The sequence below is a fragment of the Lissotriton helveticus genome, chromosome 3_2, assembly GCF_964261635.1.
Source record: "Lissotriton helveticus chromosome 3_2, aLisHel1.1, whole genome shotgun sequence".
NCBI lineage: Eukaryota > Metazoa > Chordata > Amphibia > Caudata > Salamandridae > Lissotriton > Lissotriton helveticus.
Window position 1 is genome coordinate 498,595,637 of NC_136062.1, and position 19,054 is coordinate 498,614,690.

General features: G+C 47.0%; 1 protein-coding gene across 1 annotated transcript in view; it reads left to right on the plus strand.

The window, feature by feature from the left end:
* Positions 1 to 19,054, plus strand: part of AGBL2 (AGBL carboxypeptidase 2) — a 350,584-nt gene that overhangs the window by 80,865 nt on the left and 250,665 nt on the right. Inside the window, exon 4 of the mRNA XM_078684573.1 lies at positions 5,313 to 5,439. Coding sequence (XP_078540699.1) covers positions 5,313 to 5,439 — 127 coding nt within the window. The remainder of the gene's footprint in view (positions 1 to 5,312; positions 5,440 to 19,054) is intronic.

Here is a 19,054-nt window from a genome sequence, read left to right on the forward strand (position 1 = left end):
AAATCCTCTTCCACATTCAACAGTGGAATTTTGACGCAAGAACGCCGGACTCGCGGCTGGGCATATAACAAGGTATTTAGCTCAAATCTGGGACCAACACAAGGGGATTACGCTCGTAGGCCCTTAGATAATGTTCTCTACATTGTTTTTACTCCAGGTCCAGGGACATACGGACTGGCTATTGGGACACGCAAACACGATTTCAGCTGATCCTCTCGCCTACATTGGAGCATACATAAATAGTAAGCATCTATCTCAATTCTAAACGGTTGCCACGTTTTTAGTCACTTCTCTAGCGTGTAAACATTGTGAGGATATCCAAGGTAATACTGACATGTTCTTGCAGAAACTGACGAGTGGATCCTACCGATCATTTATATTCTGCCCACGCGCCTCTAGATACGGCAACCTTTTGATGTATACAGACCTTTATAGGTGAGCTGCAATTTAGCAACCGTTTTGTAACCCTTTCACGGATTTAAATTGCGATATATTTTTAAAAAAATTCTCAGGTCGATCAAATATTGATTGGGCTTAATCAGATCTGCGAGTCACTCATGACTCCCTAGACATAGGTCTCTCACGCTATTTTCAATTCTCACTGTATGCTACATCGGATAGGCTTGGGGGTAATAATAATTAAGACATAGAGATTGTCGTGTCTCAAAGTGTATCAACATATCAATGGAGATAATTTTCCGAATTAGTTTAGCGTGATCATCTAGCACTACTACTGTTATTATACAATCTCCATAAATGCATTAAGTACCAGTTCTACAGGTGTACAACTGATTCGATCCATACCGGGTCTTATGGCTAAATTCTTGTTCCAGATGTACGAGTATTCAATTACATTGACTCTTTGAATTCCACTCTTCCCTTCTCTTATATCTTTTTGCCATTCCGGTATACGTGACTGCGGGTCTATGTTTACGTTACTGAAGATACATGGGAAGATTAGCTACAACTATTGAACGCACAAGACACCCTTACCGGGTTGGAATTATCACCGGTTAAGTGGTAAGTGGAGCAGCAAACTTTTAACAAACTCATAAGATTATTGTCTCAGATCCAATTCGTAACCATTTCTTGAATTAAAAGCCAATTCCATATATTTCTCAATAGGAATTACAATATACGCTATCATTTAAAAAAAAGGTATGTGTTGGCATGAATGCAGGCAATAATATGCCTATTTTTCACGTACTACTCTAGAGGTGGAGGGACTTTCTCTTTACGGCTTCTTACGGCAAATGCAATAAAGTGGTACACTTACCTGAGAAATTTCACCTTCACTGAGCACACATTTTATCGATCCTTTTAATAAACAGCCTAAGACCAATCGACCGCAAGAACTGTCCGTAGCAACCTCCAATGCGTTTCCTTTCTTTTTTCAATGTATGTATTAAATACAAATGAAACTTTCAACGAAACTAAATTCTTGATTTATCAGTGTGGCGTCATGTTCGCAGTCACGTTTCTTTCACTTTTCCAAGCATGTGCATGTCACTTACAAAAGTGCTGAGCATAATCAGGGTAATCCTGTAATACTGAACCAAGTGACGAAATGGGGTTCATGTCTGTATGGGTTAAATAGGACCCGTTGTTTTCTTCAAACCTCTACTTTCGCAAATTTTAATGTACATATAGTCACAATTTTGTCTGTAGGAGTATAAGGAGATTTTTCTTCCAAAATGTTGCCTAGTATATGTTAAGTCACTTAGTACAGTGACAAGAATCACAACACTTTGTACATTTTTGTTTCATTTCCAGCCCTGAAGAGTCAGAGCAATCTGCACTCTGACGAAACACGTGTCGGCTGGCGTAAGGTTTTTGGGCAATAAACGACAAGAATTGCTCAAACAGAAGAAGTGAAATATTATTTTCTAGGACTAAATCTAATTGATGTCTGTTCAAAATACGATTATACCTGAATTGATATGTTGTGTGCATAGGAAATTGATTTGTATCCCCCTCCAACTCCGTTGGCGCGGTCTCTGCGAGAGATCTTGTAGCCCTGTGGGATGGCTATGGCGATGTCAGGGGCCGAGGTGACGTTCAGCCAGGTCTACGTCAGGAAGGCAACGTCGGGGCGGTAGAGTCTAGGAGGTCCCAGAGTTCTATGGCGTGCTTGCGAACGGAGCGGGTGTTGAGGAGGATGCATCTGAGGTGGTTGGGTTCTCTGGCTGGTGGTTTGACGGGCTGGATGCTGGTGTATCTGCAGTCCCGGCAGGTGAACGGTCCGTGGGTGTGCTTCGGGATGGCCTGGCAGCATCGGTGGTGTCGTCCGGGGTTGAGTGCGTGGAGGGTGCTAGAGTCGTAGTGCAATCTGCCATAGCAGGGGTGCGGGTGCAGGGGTTCTGGCGCTGGGCGCGGGCCAGGCGAGGATGTGCGCAGACGGGCTTGCCTTTGACGTGCCTTCGGCGCGCCAGGTTCGCGTCTGCTGCGCGCTTCCACGCGCGACCTCCATAAGAGGCGAAGTGGGAGGGAGGAGAAGCTGGGAGGCGGGAGCAGGGCGACCAATGGGTGAGGGGAAGGGACACAGAAGGCAAAGGGGGCGGGCCGCAGGGGAGCAGTGGCGGGAAGCGTGAAGCGGGGGGGGGCACAGAGTGCAAGGGGCGCGAGGAACGCCAACAGAGTAAACCAGAATATGAGATACAGAAAACAAAATACAAATAACAAATGTCAAGGCGAAAAAAACTACTCAGCAGGAGAGCGAGAAGACAGTTACCAGGGGCACACCGGCGGCGAACACCCGTCAGTGGCAGCAGAGGGGAGAGTCACGGGCGCACAGGAGGAGCCGTACGGCGTGGGGAGCGACCAGAGGTCAGGTCGCCCTTGTATCAGCTTCAAGCTGTACAGGCAGGCATCAGATGCTAAGAGTGAGTGCATTGTGTCATCACCTGAGCTCTACAGGCAGGTATCAGATGCTGTGAGTGAGTGCATTGTGTCAGCACCTGGGTTCTACAGGCAGGTATCAGATGCTGTGGGTGAGTGCATTGTATCATCACCTGGGCTCTACAGGAAGGTATCCGATTCAGTGAGTGGGTGCATTGTATCTGCACTAAGCTCTACATGCCAGTATCAGATGCTGAGTGAGTGCATTGTGTCAGCACCCGGGCTCTATAGGCGGGTATCAGATGCTGAGTGAGTGTATTGTGTCAGCACCCGGACTCTACAGGCCGGTATCAGATGCTGTGAGTGAGTGCATTGTGTCAGCACCCGGGCTCTACAGGCAGGTATCAGATGCTGTGAGTGCGTGCATTGTGTCAGCACCCGGGCTCTACAGGCAGGTATCAGATGCTGAGTGAGTGCATTGTGTCATCACGTGGGCTCTACAGACCGGTATCAGATGCTGTGAGTGAGTGCATTGTGTCAGCATCTGTACAGGCAGGCATCAGATGCTGTGGGTGAGTGCATTCTGTCATCATCAATCTGTACAGGCAGGCATCAGATGCTGTGAGTGAGTGCATTGTGTCAGCGCCCGGGCTCTACAGACCGGTATCAGATGCTGCGAGTGATTGCATTGTGTCAGCACCTGGACTCTACAGGCCGGTATCGGATGCTGTGAGTGAGTGCATTGTGTCAGCACCCGGGCTCTACAGACAGGTATCAGATGCTGTGAGTGAGTGCATTGTATCAGCTCCAAACTCTGCAGGCAGGCATCAGATGCTGTGAGTGAGTGCATTGTGTCAGCACCCAGGCTCTACAGACCGGTATCAGATGCTGTGAGTGAGTACATTGTGTCAGCACCCGGGCTCTACAGACCGGTATCAGATGCTGCGAGTGATTGCATTGTGTCAGCACCCAGGCTCTATAGGCCGGTATCAGATGCTGTGAGTGAGTGCATTGTGTCAGCACCCGGGCTCTATAGGCCGGTATCAGATGCTGTGAGTGAGTGCATTGTGTCAGCGCCCGGGCTCTACAGGCAGGCATCAGATGCTGTGAGTGAGTGCACTGTATCAGCTCCAAGCTCTGCAGGCCGGTATCAGATGCTGTGAGTGAGTGCATTGTGTCAGCACCCAGGCTCTACAGACCGGTATCAGATGCTGCGAGTGATTGCATTGTGTCAGCACCTGGACTCTACAGGCCGGTATCAGATGCTGTGAGTGAGTGCATTGTGTCAGCATCCGGGCTCTACAGACTGGTATCAGATGCTGTGAGTGAGTGCATTGTGTCAGCACCCGGGCTCTACAGACCGGTATCAGATGCTGTGAGTGAGTGCATTGTATCAGCTCCAAACTCTGCAGGCAGGCATCAGATGCTGTGAGTGAGTGCATTGTGTCAGCACCCAGGCTCTACAGACCGGTATCAGATGCTGCGAGTGAGTGGATTGTGTCATCACCTGAGCTCTACAGACCAGTATCAGATGCTGTGAGTGAGTGCATTGTGTCAGCACCCAGGCTCTACAGACCGGTATCAGATGCTGCGAGTGATTGCATTGTGTCAGCACCTGGACTCTACAGGCCGGTATCAGATGCTGCGAGTGATTGCATTGTGTCAGCACCTGGACTCTACAGGCCGGTATCAGATGCTGTGAGTGAGTGCATTGTGTCAGCACCCGGGCTCTACAGACCGGTATCAGATGCTGTGAGTGAGTGCATTGTGTCAGCACCCGGGCTTTACAGGCAGGTATCAGATGCTGTGGGTGAGTGCATTGTGTCAGCACCCGGGCTCTACAGACCGGTATCAGATGCTGTGAGTGAGTGTATTGTGTCAGCGCCCGGGCTCTACAGGCAGGTATCAGATGCAGCGAGTGAGCGCATTGCACCATCACCCGGGCTCTGCAGGAAGGTATCCGATTCTGTGGGAGTTGTCCACCATGATAAATCCAGGAAGTGACACCCCTGAAGGGACTCCTGGCCACACAGGAAGAGGGCCATGGTTTGGAGTGTGACTTTGTTGGGCGCAATATCATCCCAGGCCTACCCACTTGGACACACGCGTGCCCCTTCTCACCATGGACACACGCGTGCCCCTTCTCACCTTGGACACACGTGCCCATTCTCACTCCATAACTCAGCCCTTGCACCCACATCAGTTCACAGGGCTGACAGCTGTGCAGTACTTGTGTTTGTGCACACCCTTTGCACCTTTCCTGCTCATACACCACCGATTGCAGTCCATACATGCGCACACGTCCTTCTACAGACCCCCGCCACATACCCTTCGTGCATGGTGCACACACTTGTGATGTCACTGCTCTCTGTCAGATCTGCCTCTGATCTTTGTTTCATTGTTGCTGCCAGAGTGGCCTGTGACTTACATACATGCACGTGGCCCATGCCATATACTAAGCACTGTGTTTTCAGTTCTCCTTCCAGAGCTGTAAATTTAAAGTCCAGAAAAGCAAGGAAGGGACGGGTCGGATTGTGATGTGGAAGCTGGGGATTGGCAACAGTTACACCATGGAGTCCACCTTCGGCGGCTCTACGCTGGGTGAGTAGCTACATACCCCTATATGCTCCTCCTCTGAGTCTGCAGACCCCGAAGGGTGAAGGGTGGGGGTGAGATTGGGGGGCTCTGCTGACAGTGGTGCCACCCAGAGCAGGGCATGGTTCACTCTGTGCACCTTCACCCACTCACCTCAGCACCAGAAGGCTCCTGCTTGCAGCTGGTTGGATATCAGTTAAGATTCAGTGCATGGTGCCAGAAAACTGCTACTAGAACCCACAATGCAGGACCAGCAGGGACACAAGGCCACGGGTCCTAGATATGACCCAAAGTCAACCCCACACATGAGGATATGAAGAACCTGAAATGGGTGATGCTGAGACTGTATGTCCTTGTACTTTGCAGGCACTCAGGACCTGAACCAGGTGGTTACACTAGAGAGCGCCAGGTGAAGGTTGGGTGGCAGGTACATGCTCATACAGGTGATGGTCGAAAGGAAAGGTGGGCCCAGGCAGAGGATATACAATGTCAATTCCCATAGGTCCTATTTTCCTATTCTGTACCACTTCCCTTGCTGACATCTCATTTGGATTTTTTATACCACCTTTATGCAGACAATTCCTAAATACTCTTCTCTTCCCCCTCTTTCACACCCCTTCTGCAATCTCATATATCCAATTGTGTTGCTGCCATTCATAATTGTATGGCAGTACTTCCCCTCATGCTGACTCATCCGAGGCACAGGCTTGTACTTCCCTTCATGCTGACTCATCCATGGCACAGGCTTGTACTTCCCCCTCCTGCTGACTCCTCTAAGGCACAGGCTTGTACTTCCCCCTACTGCTGACTCCTCTAAGGGACAGGCTTGTACTTCCCCTCATGCTGACTCCTCTAAGGCACAGGCTTGTACTTCCCCCTACTGCTGACTCCTCTAAGGGACAGGCTTGTACTTCCCTTCATGCTGACTCATCCAAGGCACAGGCTTGTACTTCTCCCTCATGCTGACTCATCAAAGGCACAGGCTTGTACTTTGCTTCATGACGACTCATCCAAGGCACAGGCTTGTACTACCCCCTCATGCTGACTCATCAAAGGCACAGGCTTGTACTTCTCCCCATCCTGCTGACTCCTCTAAGGCACAGGCTTGTACTTCCCTTCATGCTGACTCATCAAAGGCACAGGCGTGTACTTTGCACAGGCTTTAACTTTGCTTCATGCTATCCCATCTAAGGCACAGGCTTTTACTTCCCCCTCATGCTGACTCATCCAAGGCACAGGCTTGTAATTTGCTTCATACTGACTCATCCAAGGTACAGCCTTGTACTTACCCCTAATGCTAACTCATCCAAGGCACAGGCTTGTACTTCCCTTCATGCTGACTCATCCAAGGCACAGGCTTGTACTTCCCTTGATGCTGACGCATCCAAGGCACAGGCTTGTACTTCCCCCTCCTGCTGACTCCTCTAAGGGACAGGCTTGTACTTCCCTTCATGCTGACTCATCCATGGCACAGGCTTGTACTTCCCCCTCATGCTGACTCATCCAATGCACAGGCTTGCACTTCCCCCTCATGCTGACTCATCGAAGGCACATACTTGTACTTCCCCTCATGCTGACTCATCGAAGGCACATGTGTGTACTTCCCCCTCATGCTGACTCATCCAAGGCATATGCTTGTACTTCCCCCTCATGCTGACTCATCCAAGGCACCGGCTTGTACATCTCCTCATGTTGACTCATCCAAGGAACAGGCTTGTACTTCTCCCTCATGCTGACTCATCAAAGGCACAGGCTTGTATTTCCCCCTCATCCGGACTCATCAAAGGCAAAAGCAGCTTGCACTTTGCTTCATGCTGACTCGTTCAAGGCACAGGCTAGTACTTTGCTTCATGACGACTCATCCAAGGCACAGGCTTGTACTACCCCCTCATGCTGACTCATCAAAGGCACAGGCGTGTACTTTGCACAGGCTTTAACTTTGCTTCATGCTATCCCATCTAAGGCACAGGCTTTTACTTCCCCCTCATGCTGACTCATCAAAGGCACAGGCTTGTAATTTGCTTCAGGCTAACTCATCCAAGGCACAGGCTTGTACTTTCCCCTCATGCTAACTCATCCAAGGCACAGGCGTGTACTTCCCCCTCATGCTGACTCCTCTAAGGGACAGGCTTGTACTTCCCTTCATGCTGACTAATCCAAGGCACAGGCTTGTACTTCCCCCTCCTGCTGACTCCTCTAAGGCACAGGCTTGTACTTCCACCTCATGCTGACTTGTCCAAGGCAAAGGCTTGTACTTTGCTTCATGACGACTCATCCAAGGCACAGGCGTGTACTTCCCCTTCATGCTGACTCATCAAAGGCACAGGCTTGTACTTCCCCCTAATGCTGACTCATCCAAGGCACAGGCTTGTACTTTGCTTCATGCTGACTCATCCAAGGCACAGTCTTGTACTTCTCCTCATGCTGACTCATCCAAGGCACACGCTTGTACATCTCCTCATGCTGACTCATCCAAGGCACAGGTTTGTACTTTGCTTCATGCTGACTCCTCTAAGGCACATGCTTGTGCTTCCCCCTCATGCTCACTCATCCGAGGCACTGGCTTGTACTTCGCTTCATGCTGACTCATCGAAGGCACAAGCTTGTAATTTGTACTTGGCTTGTACTTCTCATGCTGACTCTTCTAAGGCACAGTCTTGTACTTCCCCTCATCCTGACTCATCAAAGGGAGGGAGTATCATGTGATCAGGGCCTGGGAGGGAATATCGAGGTTCATCACCCTTCGGGTCTTGCTGGAGCTCTACGAGCATCTTTACCTTCTTCATGTGATCAGGGCCTGGAAGGGAGTATTGAGGTTCATTTTTATTTTATTTACTTTACGGAGTTTTATATAGCGCGAACTTGACCCGAATCAAGTATCAGAGCACTTTACATAGCACCAGTTGCGTTACATGAGGACACTTTCATTCATTTTGTTTTTTTTTGTTAGGCACGGGGAGATTAAGTGATTTGCCCAGAATCACAGGATGTTCAGCGTCGTTGCCTAGACTCAAACCCAGTTCCCCAGATTTGAGGACGAGTGCCCTAGCTGTTAGGGCAACTCATCTCTCCTCTTCATCGCTCTACGTGTCTTGATGGAGTTTTGCCATCGTCTTTACCTTCTTCATGTGATCAGTATCGAGGTTCGTCACCTAGCCATGGCCTAGCCATAATCCACAAAACCATGTTTCAACTCTCCCTTCTGAAGAAAGCTGAATACTTGACCTTTGAATATCTCGGTGTAGAACCCAATGTCAAAGGCTCCCCTTCTCTCAGACTGCATAATATCTACCACCCTCCGGGTGAGATACTACCCTTTGCTCATGAGTTATCCAACCTTCTTACTCATTTCTCCCTTTCTGCCTCGAAGAATTTGTTTTTAGGTGATTACAACATTCACTGGAATAATGCAGATGATCCCACTGTTAGGCACCTCGTTAAAATTCTTGAAATGAATGACCTGCAGCAACTCTGCAACAAACCTACCCATATCAGAGGTGCCACACTTGACGCCATCATCATTGGAAATTATCTGGTCTCCCTTGCTGACAACGTCCCCATTGAGTGGTCTGACCACCATCTCATTCTGTTCAACATCTTGACCAGCGTCTTTCCCCCAATATTAAGTATCAAACCCAAGACGCTGCCCAGAAACCTCAAACAAGTCCCTCCTACTGAATACGAGTCAAAAATTCAAGCTCAACGTCAACATCTCCTGCACACCCAAAGCGCTAACGAGCTCACTGAACATTGCAACAAGGCTATTTCTGATGTCCTTGACCACCAAGGCGCACCGCTTAAACTAAAACAACAAAGAGGAATCCAATCTAAATCTTGGTTCAATCCTGAACTTAATAATGAAAGGAGACAACTTAGACTAGCAGAAAGAACTTGAAGACATCACCCTTCGCCTTCTCATTTAGCTCTCCTCAGATCTGCAAGATCGACATTCAAGAACCACATTTTCATGGAAAAAATATCTTTCTTTCGTTCCCATCTGAATCGTGCTAAAAATAGGCCCAGAGAACTCTTTAACATTGACAGAAGACAAACTTCATCAGCCCCTCCGGACCTGACAGCCTCTAATGAAAGATGTGCGGAAATTACCAACTTCTTAATGGACAAAATTGCAAAAATGGATCAATCCTTCTCACAAATCTTAGCCTTCCCCAATCCTCAATTCTGACTTCCTTCAACTTGGGCAAATCACTCTCATTCTTAAAAATCTTAAGGCTGACCCTAATGATCCCAATAACCTCTGTCCCATCTCTAAACTCCCACTCCTAGCCAAAACCATGGAGAAATGTGTCTTACTACAACTCGACAGCCAAATGCGCAAATACAACTTACTCAACTCCTTTCAATCTGGTTTCAGGAAAGGCTGTAGTACCGAAACCGCCATGCTGAACATTGCTGACAACATTCATCATTCTCTAGCGAATGGAGAGGCTTGCCTTCTTATCCTCCTGGACCTTTCAGCTGCTTTTGATACATTCAATCATTCTTCCTTACTTGAATCTCTCAAGTCTTGCTCTGGCCTCAATTGCACCATCCTTAAATGCTTCCCTTACTACCTTCAACACTGAGCACAACAAATTAAAATAAACTGCTGCCTCTCCAATCCTACACCTGTCTCTCTGGGTGTCCCCCAGGGCTCAATTCTCTCCCCCTCTCTCTTCAACCTCTTCATGGAAGCCCTGACTATCATTCTGAAACAAGCCGGGATCAATTATCACCTTTATGCTGATGACACGCAGCTCTACTACAAAATCAAATCACACAGCGATGTCCTTAATCTAAACAACACTCTGAGCAAGAGTCAATCCTGGTTTTACTCCAACCATCTAAAATTGAACCTTAACAAAATGGAAATCATTCTATTCTCTCCCAAAAAGCAACTGTCTCCCTATCCAAGGCTGAATCTCTGACCTCAACGCCCTTTACTTTCCGCTCACTCTATCCAACTCGGCCAAATCCCTAGGCTTCATCCTGGATAAAAATTTGGCACTGAAGGACGATATCAACTTTACACTCTTAAACACCTCAAACAATCAAACCCTTCATCCCTCAAGACGACTTTAAATAGGTTGTTCAATCACTAGTCCTCTACAAACTTGATTACGGCAACGCTATTCTCACTGGAGCCCCTAAAGCTCACCTGGCCCCCCTCTGAGCCGTGCTTATCATGGCTGCCAGCCTTTATACCGACCTCAAACGGTTTGATCACATCACCCCTGCCCTCAAATCCCTTAAATGGCTCCCCATCGAAGGAAGATGCATCTCCCAGACTGCCTGCATCACCCACAAAGCTCTTCACTCTCTATCTCCAGTTTATTTAACTCATAAACTTACAAGAGCGGGAAGCGCCAGACCAATGAGAGGCTCTAATGCTCTTCTCCTCGTGCCCCCTTTACTAAAAAAGACTTGCTCCTTCTCAGGAAATGAGCCTAGCATCTGGAATGCCCTTCTGAGGGACCTTCGCTGCAACCCCTCCTATCTCAGCTTCAAAAGAGACCTAAAAAGCCATCTCCTCAATAAATACTGGAGTCCATAATTCGTTCATATCCTGTTATTCTCTGATCTCCTGTACAGGTCATCTCTCTGTTAAACTGCGGACCTTTAGTTTTCCCTGTGTTCTCCTTATTGTGTGCACCTGCCTTTGCTCTCGGTTCTCTCATTTATTGTGTCGACTCTAACGTCTTTCTGTAAGTTTATTCGCGTTCTCCCCTGATTTTGTTAATTTGTCTTGACCTCTCTTCACTTACCTCATCCCTCTTCCGCTACAACTGCTCCTTCGTTATATTTCACTGTTTGCTCCTAGGTTATACCTCCCTTATTTGATGTAACTTTATATAATCCTCGAATCCCACGATTTTTGCCTTTCTCTTGTTTTGATGGGGAGATTCTCATGTACTTGATTGTATTTTGCATGTGACTGCTGTTCCTTTGATTTTGACTTGCACTTGCTTCTGTGAAGCGCTCTGATACCTCTGGGTCTAGCCAGTGCTATATAAAACCTTTAAATAATAATCACCCTTCGGGTTTTGCTGGAGCTCTACGAGCATCTTTACCTTCTTCATGTGATCAGGGCCTGGGATGGAGTATCGGGGTTCATCCCCCTTCGGGTCTTGCTGGAGTTCTACAAGTGTCTTTACCTTCTTCATGTGATCAGGGCCTGGACGGAGTATCGGGGTTCAGCACCCTTCGGGTCTTGCTAAAGTTCTTCAAGTGTCTTTACCCTCTTAATGTGATCAGGGCCTGGGAGGGAGTATCGGGGTTCATCACCCTTCGGGTCTTGCTGGAGCTCTACGAGCATCTTTACCTTCTTCATATGATCAGGGCCTGGGAGGGAGTATTGGGGTTCATCACGCTTCGGGTCTTGCTGGAGCTCTACGAGCATCTTTACCTTCTTCATACAATCAGGGCCTGGACGGAGTATCGGGGTTCATCACCCTTCGGGTCTTGCTAGAGTTCTTCAAGTGTCTTTACCTTCTTCATACGATCAGGGCCTGGACGGAGTATCGGGGTTCATCACCCTTCGGGTCTTGCTAGAGTTCTTCAAGTGTCTTTACCTTCTTCATGTGATCAGGGCCTGGACGGAGTATCGGGGTTCATCACCTTTCGGGTCTTTGTGGTAAATAAATAAATAATACCCTATTTTTGACTAGACTTATAGCATAACAGATAGCTCAATAAAATAAGAGTCAAGATTCGAGGTAGTAGGAGTTTCTGCAGGTTTATTACAGCATAAGGACAGGATCAGGACAACCTGCATAGGAACAGAATGACAGGGCCCAGCAGGACAACTGGGGCCCAGCAGGGGAAAAGAGGCCCAGCAGGGGAAAAGAGGCCCAGCAGGGGAAAAGAGGCCCAGCAGCTGCTGGGGCTAGGTCTGGGATGAGCGCGCTAACATTCAATAACAAGACACAGGCATATATACATAGCGCGAACACATAGCATTACATTGCAGTAGGCGTAGCAGTGGGTGGAGCAGAAGGCGTGACGCGTAGCAGTCGCGAAAGATAACAGTAAAAAGAGGTGTAACTGGGAGTATACATAGACATGTGATGCAAACGTAACAGAATATGTCATGAATGGGGCGGAAACATAGGAGGGGGCTACCTAAGGAGCCGGGACCTCTAATCTAATGGTGCGCGAAAACTGGCAATGACGTGTTACTAGGAGAAGCTGGGGGCTACGAACTCTGTGCTAGGAGCAGAGACTAGAGTCTGAAGGGTCGGAGCGACATGTACCTAAACCCTATCTGGTATCTGATGTTTAGGGAACATGTTGATATGAACTAGAAGTCATGAGGGGAGAAGCTAACTTGATTCTAAGACTGGACCATGCATTATTCTACATGTAGTGCGTGATGAAGAATACTAAATGACCATTAAATACAGTATTTCTCTAACGTGGAGCCGAGTAGGCTAGACAATGACGGAAACTATTGATGCAGTTCAGTAGCTTAGGAATGCAGAGGAGGAGGACCGAACTGATAGCTGGAATCATAACATACTTTTGGCAGACTCAGAGGCAGAGCCAAGCTGCACCGGGCACTGCGAGGCAGGAAGTAAGTGAAGGGTCGAGGATACAGGTGGGGGCTGTATCGCTCCTCAGCGAGGCTTTCAGGAGACAGGAGCTGAATCTGTTGTCCGGGCCCTTTTGAGGCCTGGAAACGGGGACTTTATAATGGAATAACGTGCACACTGGGAAACGTGGCAACATTACTTTACATAGGCCTGATATTCGTAGTATTCACGAGGACTGGAAACCAACATACTAGAGGTGGACACAACTGGAATTGCGTCATTAATCGGACATGGGGAATAACATATGCATATTAGTCATGCACACATAACATATGATGGATGAGGCGTAGGGACACAAAACATGGCAAAATTTACTTTTCCACATTCCCTCCTTGTCACTACGTTTCCATCAGGAAACATCAATTTTCATGATACCATCTATCATTTCATACAGTATCATTTGCTCGTCTCGAATTGTCTTGGAACGGGATTTAGAACGGGACTTGGGACTAGGAATACAAGAGGTAGCACACATGCTGCAAATCGCAGGGCCACATTGTATACAGAGGCAGCAGCTAAATATGATCGCTACTGCAATACCTAGAAAGGACAGGACTTTCCATCCCCATGCGGAAATTATATTCCAGAACCAACCGGACCATGTCCAGGTGCCTGGATCTTGATGTAACAGATGGGCAATTTTATGGAGTCTGGTTATAGCTGAATAAACAGACGGCGCGTTATTTGGAATGAAAATGCAGCAACTAGATCCGATGACTCTACAGGCCCCGCCCCTATCGGCCAGTATGACGTCAAGGACGAGACGATTTTGCAAAACAACAAATCTCATAGCAGATTGTTCTTCGGTTAGGTTACCTAGAGCAGAGGCAGTCTCATTTACTACAGCTTCAAGGGTTCTGGTTAACCTACGGATCAGTTTACTATTCTGGACAGGTCCTATAAAAAAAAAAGAAACCTTTATTGAAATCTGTATACTGTTCTAGAGTAGTTTCAGTATAATCGACAATTGGGGACTCCCTTCTATGTCTAATGTGTACTAGATGTGTGTTTCTGTGATAATCAGATGGGGCTAGGAAAACAGGTGGCAGTAGGAAAGCAATGTAACAGGTTCCCTCCCAATCGAGGGGCAGACGGACATATGCAGTTTGACCACAAATAAAATAAGAATGACGTGAAGCTTTGAAAATAGATTTCCCACTGTCACTATACTTGATAACAGTAGTACATTCACTATGACCTATATGTACAGAACCATAACTACGGACACATAATTCGCCTTTGACTGGTAGTACTGAAATAGCAGGTAAGTCTGGAGTAGTATCAGACTGAACATTCAGGACCATGAAATTCGACGAATAATTACCTAAATTATAAACTTCATTTTCTAGATCTAAACCTGTTCTGTGGGGGAGACCTTGCTTGTCTGGAAAACATGTACTGTTAAGAAAAGACATATCTGTTGAGGATGACGTTAACGTGGACCATGCTCCACACGAACCATTGTGTGAGAATGGATAAGGAAAGAGTGGCAGAACTCCTTTCGATGTCTGGAAAGGGGGAAGTCGACCACACACCCAACAATTAGTGGCATTGCTGGTCTGGTGTGAATAATGTAACATACGGATGAATGTGTTGTTGCGCATAGCGAGGCGGTATGAATATTCGTGAGGAGGCAGATCACTAAACGTGTGCTCTACTGTAGCATTAGTAGACATATTTACATGAGGAACTGGTAAATACAGGAAAAATGCGTAACTAGTGCAGGAAATCATAATGCTGATGAATAATATGAAACTCAGAAAAACGATACATTGAAGTGAACTTCGACTGACTCTCTCACTATGGGGGTCTATTTTATACATGTCAGAAACAATCTAACCGTTTCACCTAGGGGAGGACTTATACAATCAAACTGACTGACTTATTTTACTAGACCTGAGCTTTAACTTATACTCCTGTTGCGGAGTTTTCTCTAACAAGGGAGGGGTTGTAATAATGTCTTGTGCGGGACAGTCCTTTAAAACAATGTTCTGACAATCCTTCGAATCTTGGGAATCCTTAGAAATGTTCTTGGAGGCTGATTTCAATCCTTTGAAAAGTTTTACATGAGAAAGGTGGACCCACCCCTTCCTGCCTTCCAACTTGACGGCAGTACGGGTGGTCAAGAGGACCTGACGTGGCTCCTTCCAACGTGGTTCCAGCGGACTTGATCTGTCAAAATTTCTGATCATCACAAGGGAGCCTGGAACGATCTCGTGCGGTGCCACCTCGGTATTGTCTGGAAATGCGGCAGCAACCTGTGAACGACATGAGTTGAGGGCAGACATCAAGGAAGCTAGGTAATCTGTCAGCATATTACATGAAACATCGGTAATACTTCGGGGTCTAGGAGTACCCCACATGTTAGGGGGGCGGCCGAATACGACCTCATACGGGGACAGACCTGATCTGGAATGTGCGACCATGCGCATATAAAATAAAGCGACTGGCAGAGCTATTAACCAGTCCACACCTTTGTCCTTACAGACTTTTGCAATACGGATTTTCAGGGTCTGATTATGTCTCTCGACCAGACCGGCTGCTTCAGGATGGCGTACACAATGGAACTTCCACTGGTACCCTAACAGAAGGGAAACGTGCTTCATTAACTCTGAGGAGAATGGCTGACCGTTATCAGAATATACGACTCTAGGGAGTCCGTATCTAGGGAAAAATTCACGAACCAACTGCTTGGCAGTGGTCGCGGCTGTGTAATCTGGGACTGGATATGCTTCTGTCCACCTGGACAAAGCGCATACAACTACAAGGACATATTTGAAACCTCGACATCGCTCCATCTGAATATAATCCATCTGGAGGACCTCAAAAGGGTGGTCAGGGGGCTGGAAACCACCTTGTTCCACCGGGACACTTTTACCTGGATTAAACTGACAACATATCATACAGGTACGGACTTTCTGCTTGGCTGCAGCTCGTAAATGCTTGTTGAACCAAATATTCTGGATACTGTCTAACATAGCTTTTTCTCCTAAATGTGCTGGACTATGTGCGGTATTGATAATGACTTGAACCATAGAATCGGGGAGAAACCATGTGGCTCTACCCTTCGTTAACCATCCTTGATCTGTCTGGACCCCTCCTTGTTCAGACCATTTCTTGATTTCATCGGGAGTAGCATGTAACTGGATATCTATGACATCTTGTGTAGGGTCCTTAACTGTCATGCATGTAATCGGATCTGGAGTATGTGTCATGTTTACTGGAATGTCTGGAGTCTGTGCTGTAAGCTTGGCTGTGCGGTCTGCTAGATCGTTACCTTGGGAAATAATGTCAGTAACTTTCGTATGTGCTTTGCATTTCATGATAGCAATGGATGTCGGTAAATGTATGGCATCTAACAGGGCTTGAATAAGGAGACCATGCTGAATCTTGGTTCCATGAGAAGTCATGAAACCTCTCTCCTGCCAGAGCACTCCGAAGTCGTGTACAACTCCGAATGCGTAACGTGAATCTGTGTAAACATTAACTTTCAGGTTCTTGGCATGTATACAGGCTTGTGTCAGAGCGACTAGTTCTGCTGCTTGAGCGGACAGGGTGTCAATACGGTGTGTCTTGATAACTTCAGTGTCAGTAGTCACTGCATACGCGGCGACTAGTTCTCCTGTACTAGTTCTCATACATGAACCATCTACATAAAGTGTCAGGTCGGGATCTGATAACGGAATATCTGTCAGGTCTTGTCTCGGCTTTGTCATAATGTTAACTACTTCCACACAATCATGTGGGTCTAGATTTGAATTAGCTGATGGTAACAGTGTAGCAGGATTCAGGACGTTGCAGCGTCTAATTTCTATGTGTGGTTGGAACAGTGTCAATTCATAACCTGTTAAACGTGCAATTGTCAAGTGCTGTGTTTGTGTTCGGTTTAAAAGAACTTCTACTGAATGTGGGACTTGTACTGTCAGGGAATGTCCTAAAACTATGGAATCACTTTGTCTGATAGCTAGTGCTGTGGCTGCAACTGACTTGAGGCACGCAGGCAACGCCTGGGCGACTGGATCTAATGTGCTCGAAAAATAAGCACAGGGCTTGTATTGTCCTGCTTGATCTTGTGTGAGAACAGATAATGCTGTACCTTCGCGTTCAGTAACGAAAAGCGTAAAAGGCTTACTGTAGTTCGGTGTAGCTAGAACTGGAGCTTGACATAGGGCTTTCTTTAACTCGTTGAAACTAAGTGTATGTTCAGATGTCCAAGGGAGGACAGTCGATACGGCTGCCTCCTGTGTCGTTAACTGTATCAGTGGCTTGGCTAGAAATGCATACTGGGGAATCCATTGTCTACAATAAGAAGTAAGGCCGATAAAGGCACGTACCTCCTTCTGGGTTCTGGGCTGGGGAAGACTCGCTATTAACTGGATACGGTCGGGTGTCAACTGCCTACCCCTCTTGGACAGCAAGTGTCCTAAGTATACCACTTGCTGGACACAGAATTGAAGCTTCGAAGGTGACACCTTGTGCCCCATCTCGGCAAGGAAATACAGAACTGTAAGGGATGCTCGCTCGCAGTCACGTTCAGAACGGGCTGTGATCAGTAGATCATCGACATACTGGAGCAGGGCAGTGTCAGTTGGCATGTGAATGTTGTCTAGTTGTCTCTTAAGTGCTTGACTATAAATACTAGGACTTTCTGTGAAACCTTGAGGAGCGCGTGTAAACATATAGCTCCTTCCATTTAAACAAAATCCGAAAAGAAACTGGCTGTCTGGATGAATTGGAACACTGAAAAATGCATTCTTGAGGTCTATGACAGTGAAAAACATGGCTTCGGAATCAATAGCAGTTAACAGGGAAGAAATATCTGGGACAACTGGGTACTGAGGAATAATACATTTGTTAAGCTCTCGTAAATCAATCACTAATCGATATACTGGGGGTGCATTCGGATCAGTACGTTTCATGACTGGAATGATCGGAGAATTACATACATTGGAGTCAGTTTCTACAACTACTCCTTGAGCCATGAGCTCGTCAATAATTTTGGATAAGGCTGCTACAGCCTCAGGTGGCAATCTGTACTGTCTGATTCGGGGTAACACTACACCTGGTTTGAGAGTCACACGATGGGGTGTGATTTGCATGTAACCTACATCAGTTGGACCTTGCGCCCATAAGTGCTGTGGAACATTAGACAATCTTGAATCAAAATCTCGTAATACATAGTGACCCTTAAAGTCACGTAGGAACAGACGTATTCCCTCTGGGGAACAGCAAATAACTGCACCTAATTCTTTCAGTGTCTTAATGCCTAATAGATTTTCTGGACATGACTTAGTAAGTAACAGATCAGTAGTACGGGACAATGGACCTACTTCTAGAGTGACTGGCTTTGATATCTCGTTAACTATTGGTTTTCCTGAAAATCCAAGGGAAACATTTCTTGAGCCTGAGAGCGGAGCCCCTGGAACTTCGGCATGACTAATTGTGGTCCTACTTGCCCCTGTATCGATCAAAAACTTTCTGTCTTTCCCTAATACTTGACTGTGAACATAGGGACCTTCTTGATCTACAGGTATCTCGATGAGAGGCAAGCCTACCTCCCTCTCTAGGCTGTTTCATGAATATGGCTGGTACTCTGGATACTCTGTCTGTGCATACTGGTACATCTGTGATGTAACGTGCTGTGTTGCAGCAATAGGCTGCGGTGCTGTAACTGTCTGTGGTGCATTCTGTGACTGAGGAATCTGTGAAACTTGTTCTTGTCTAGGCGGACGTGGTCTTTCTTTAGTCTTACCAGTAGCTATGTTATGTTTCAGAACTGCACACTCGTTTATAAAATGACCTGGCTGTTTACAATAATTGCAGTTCCCTTTAACGGGAGCTGCAGGATGACTGGCTTGATTCGGACCCCTCTTCTGACTGTCTTGAGGAACAGATTGTGCAACTAGCACCTTCATTTTCGTGTCTTTCATACGTTTTCTTTCGTGCTCTTGCTCTTCTCTGATTCTATTCTGGTGGTACTGGAGCATCTGGAGCATCTGGGACGGAGTATTAGCTTGCCAGGTGCTTTC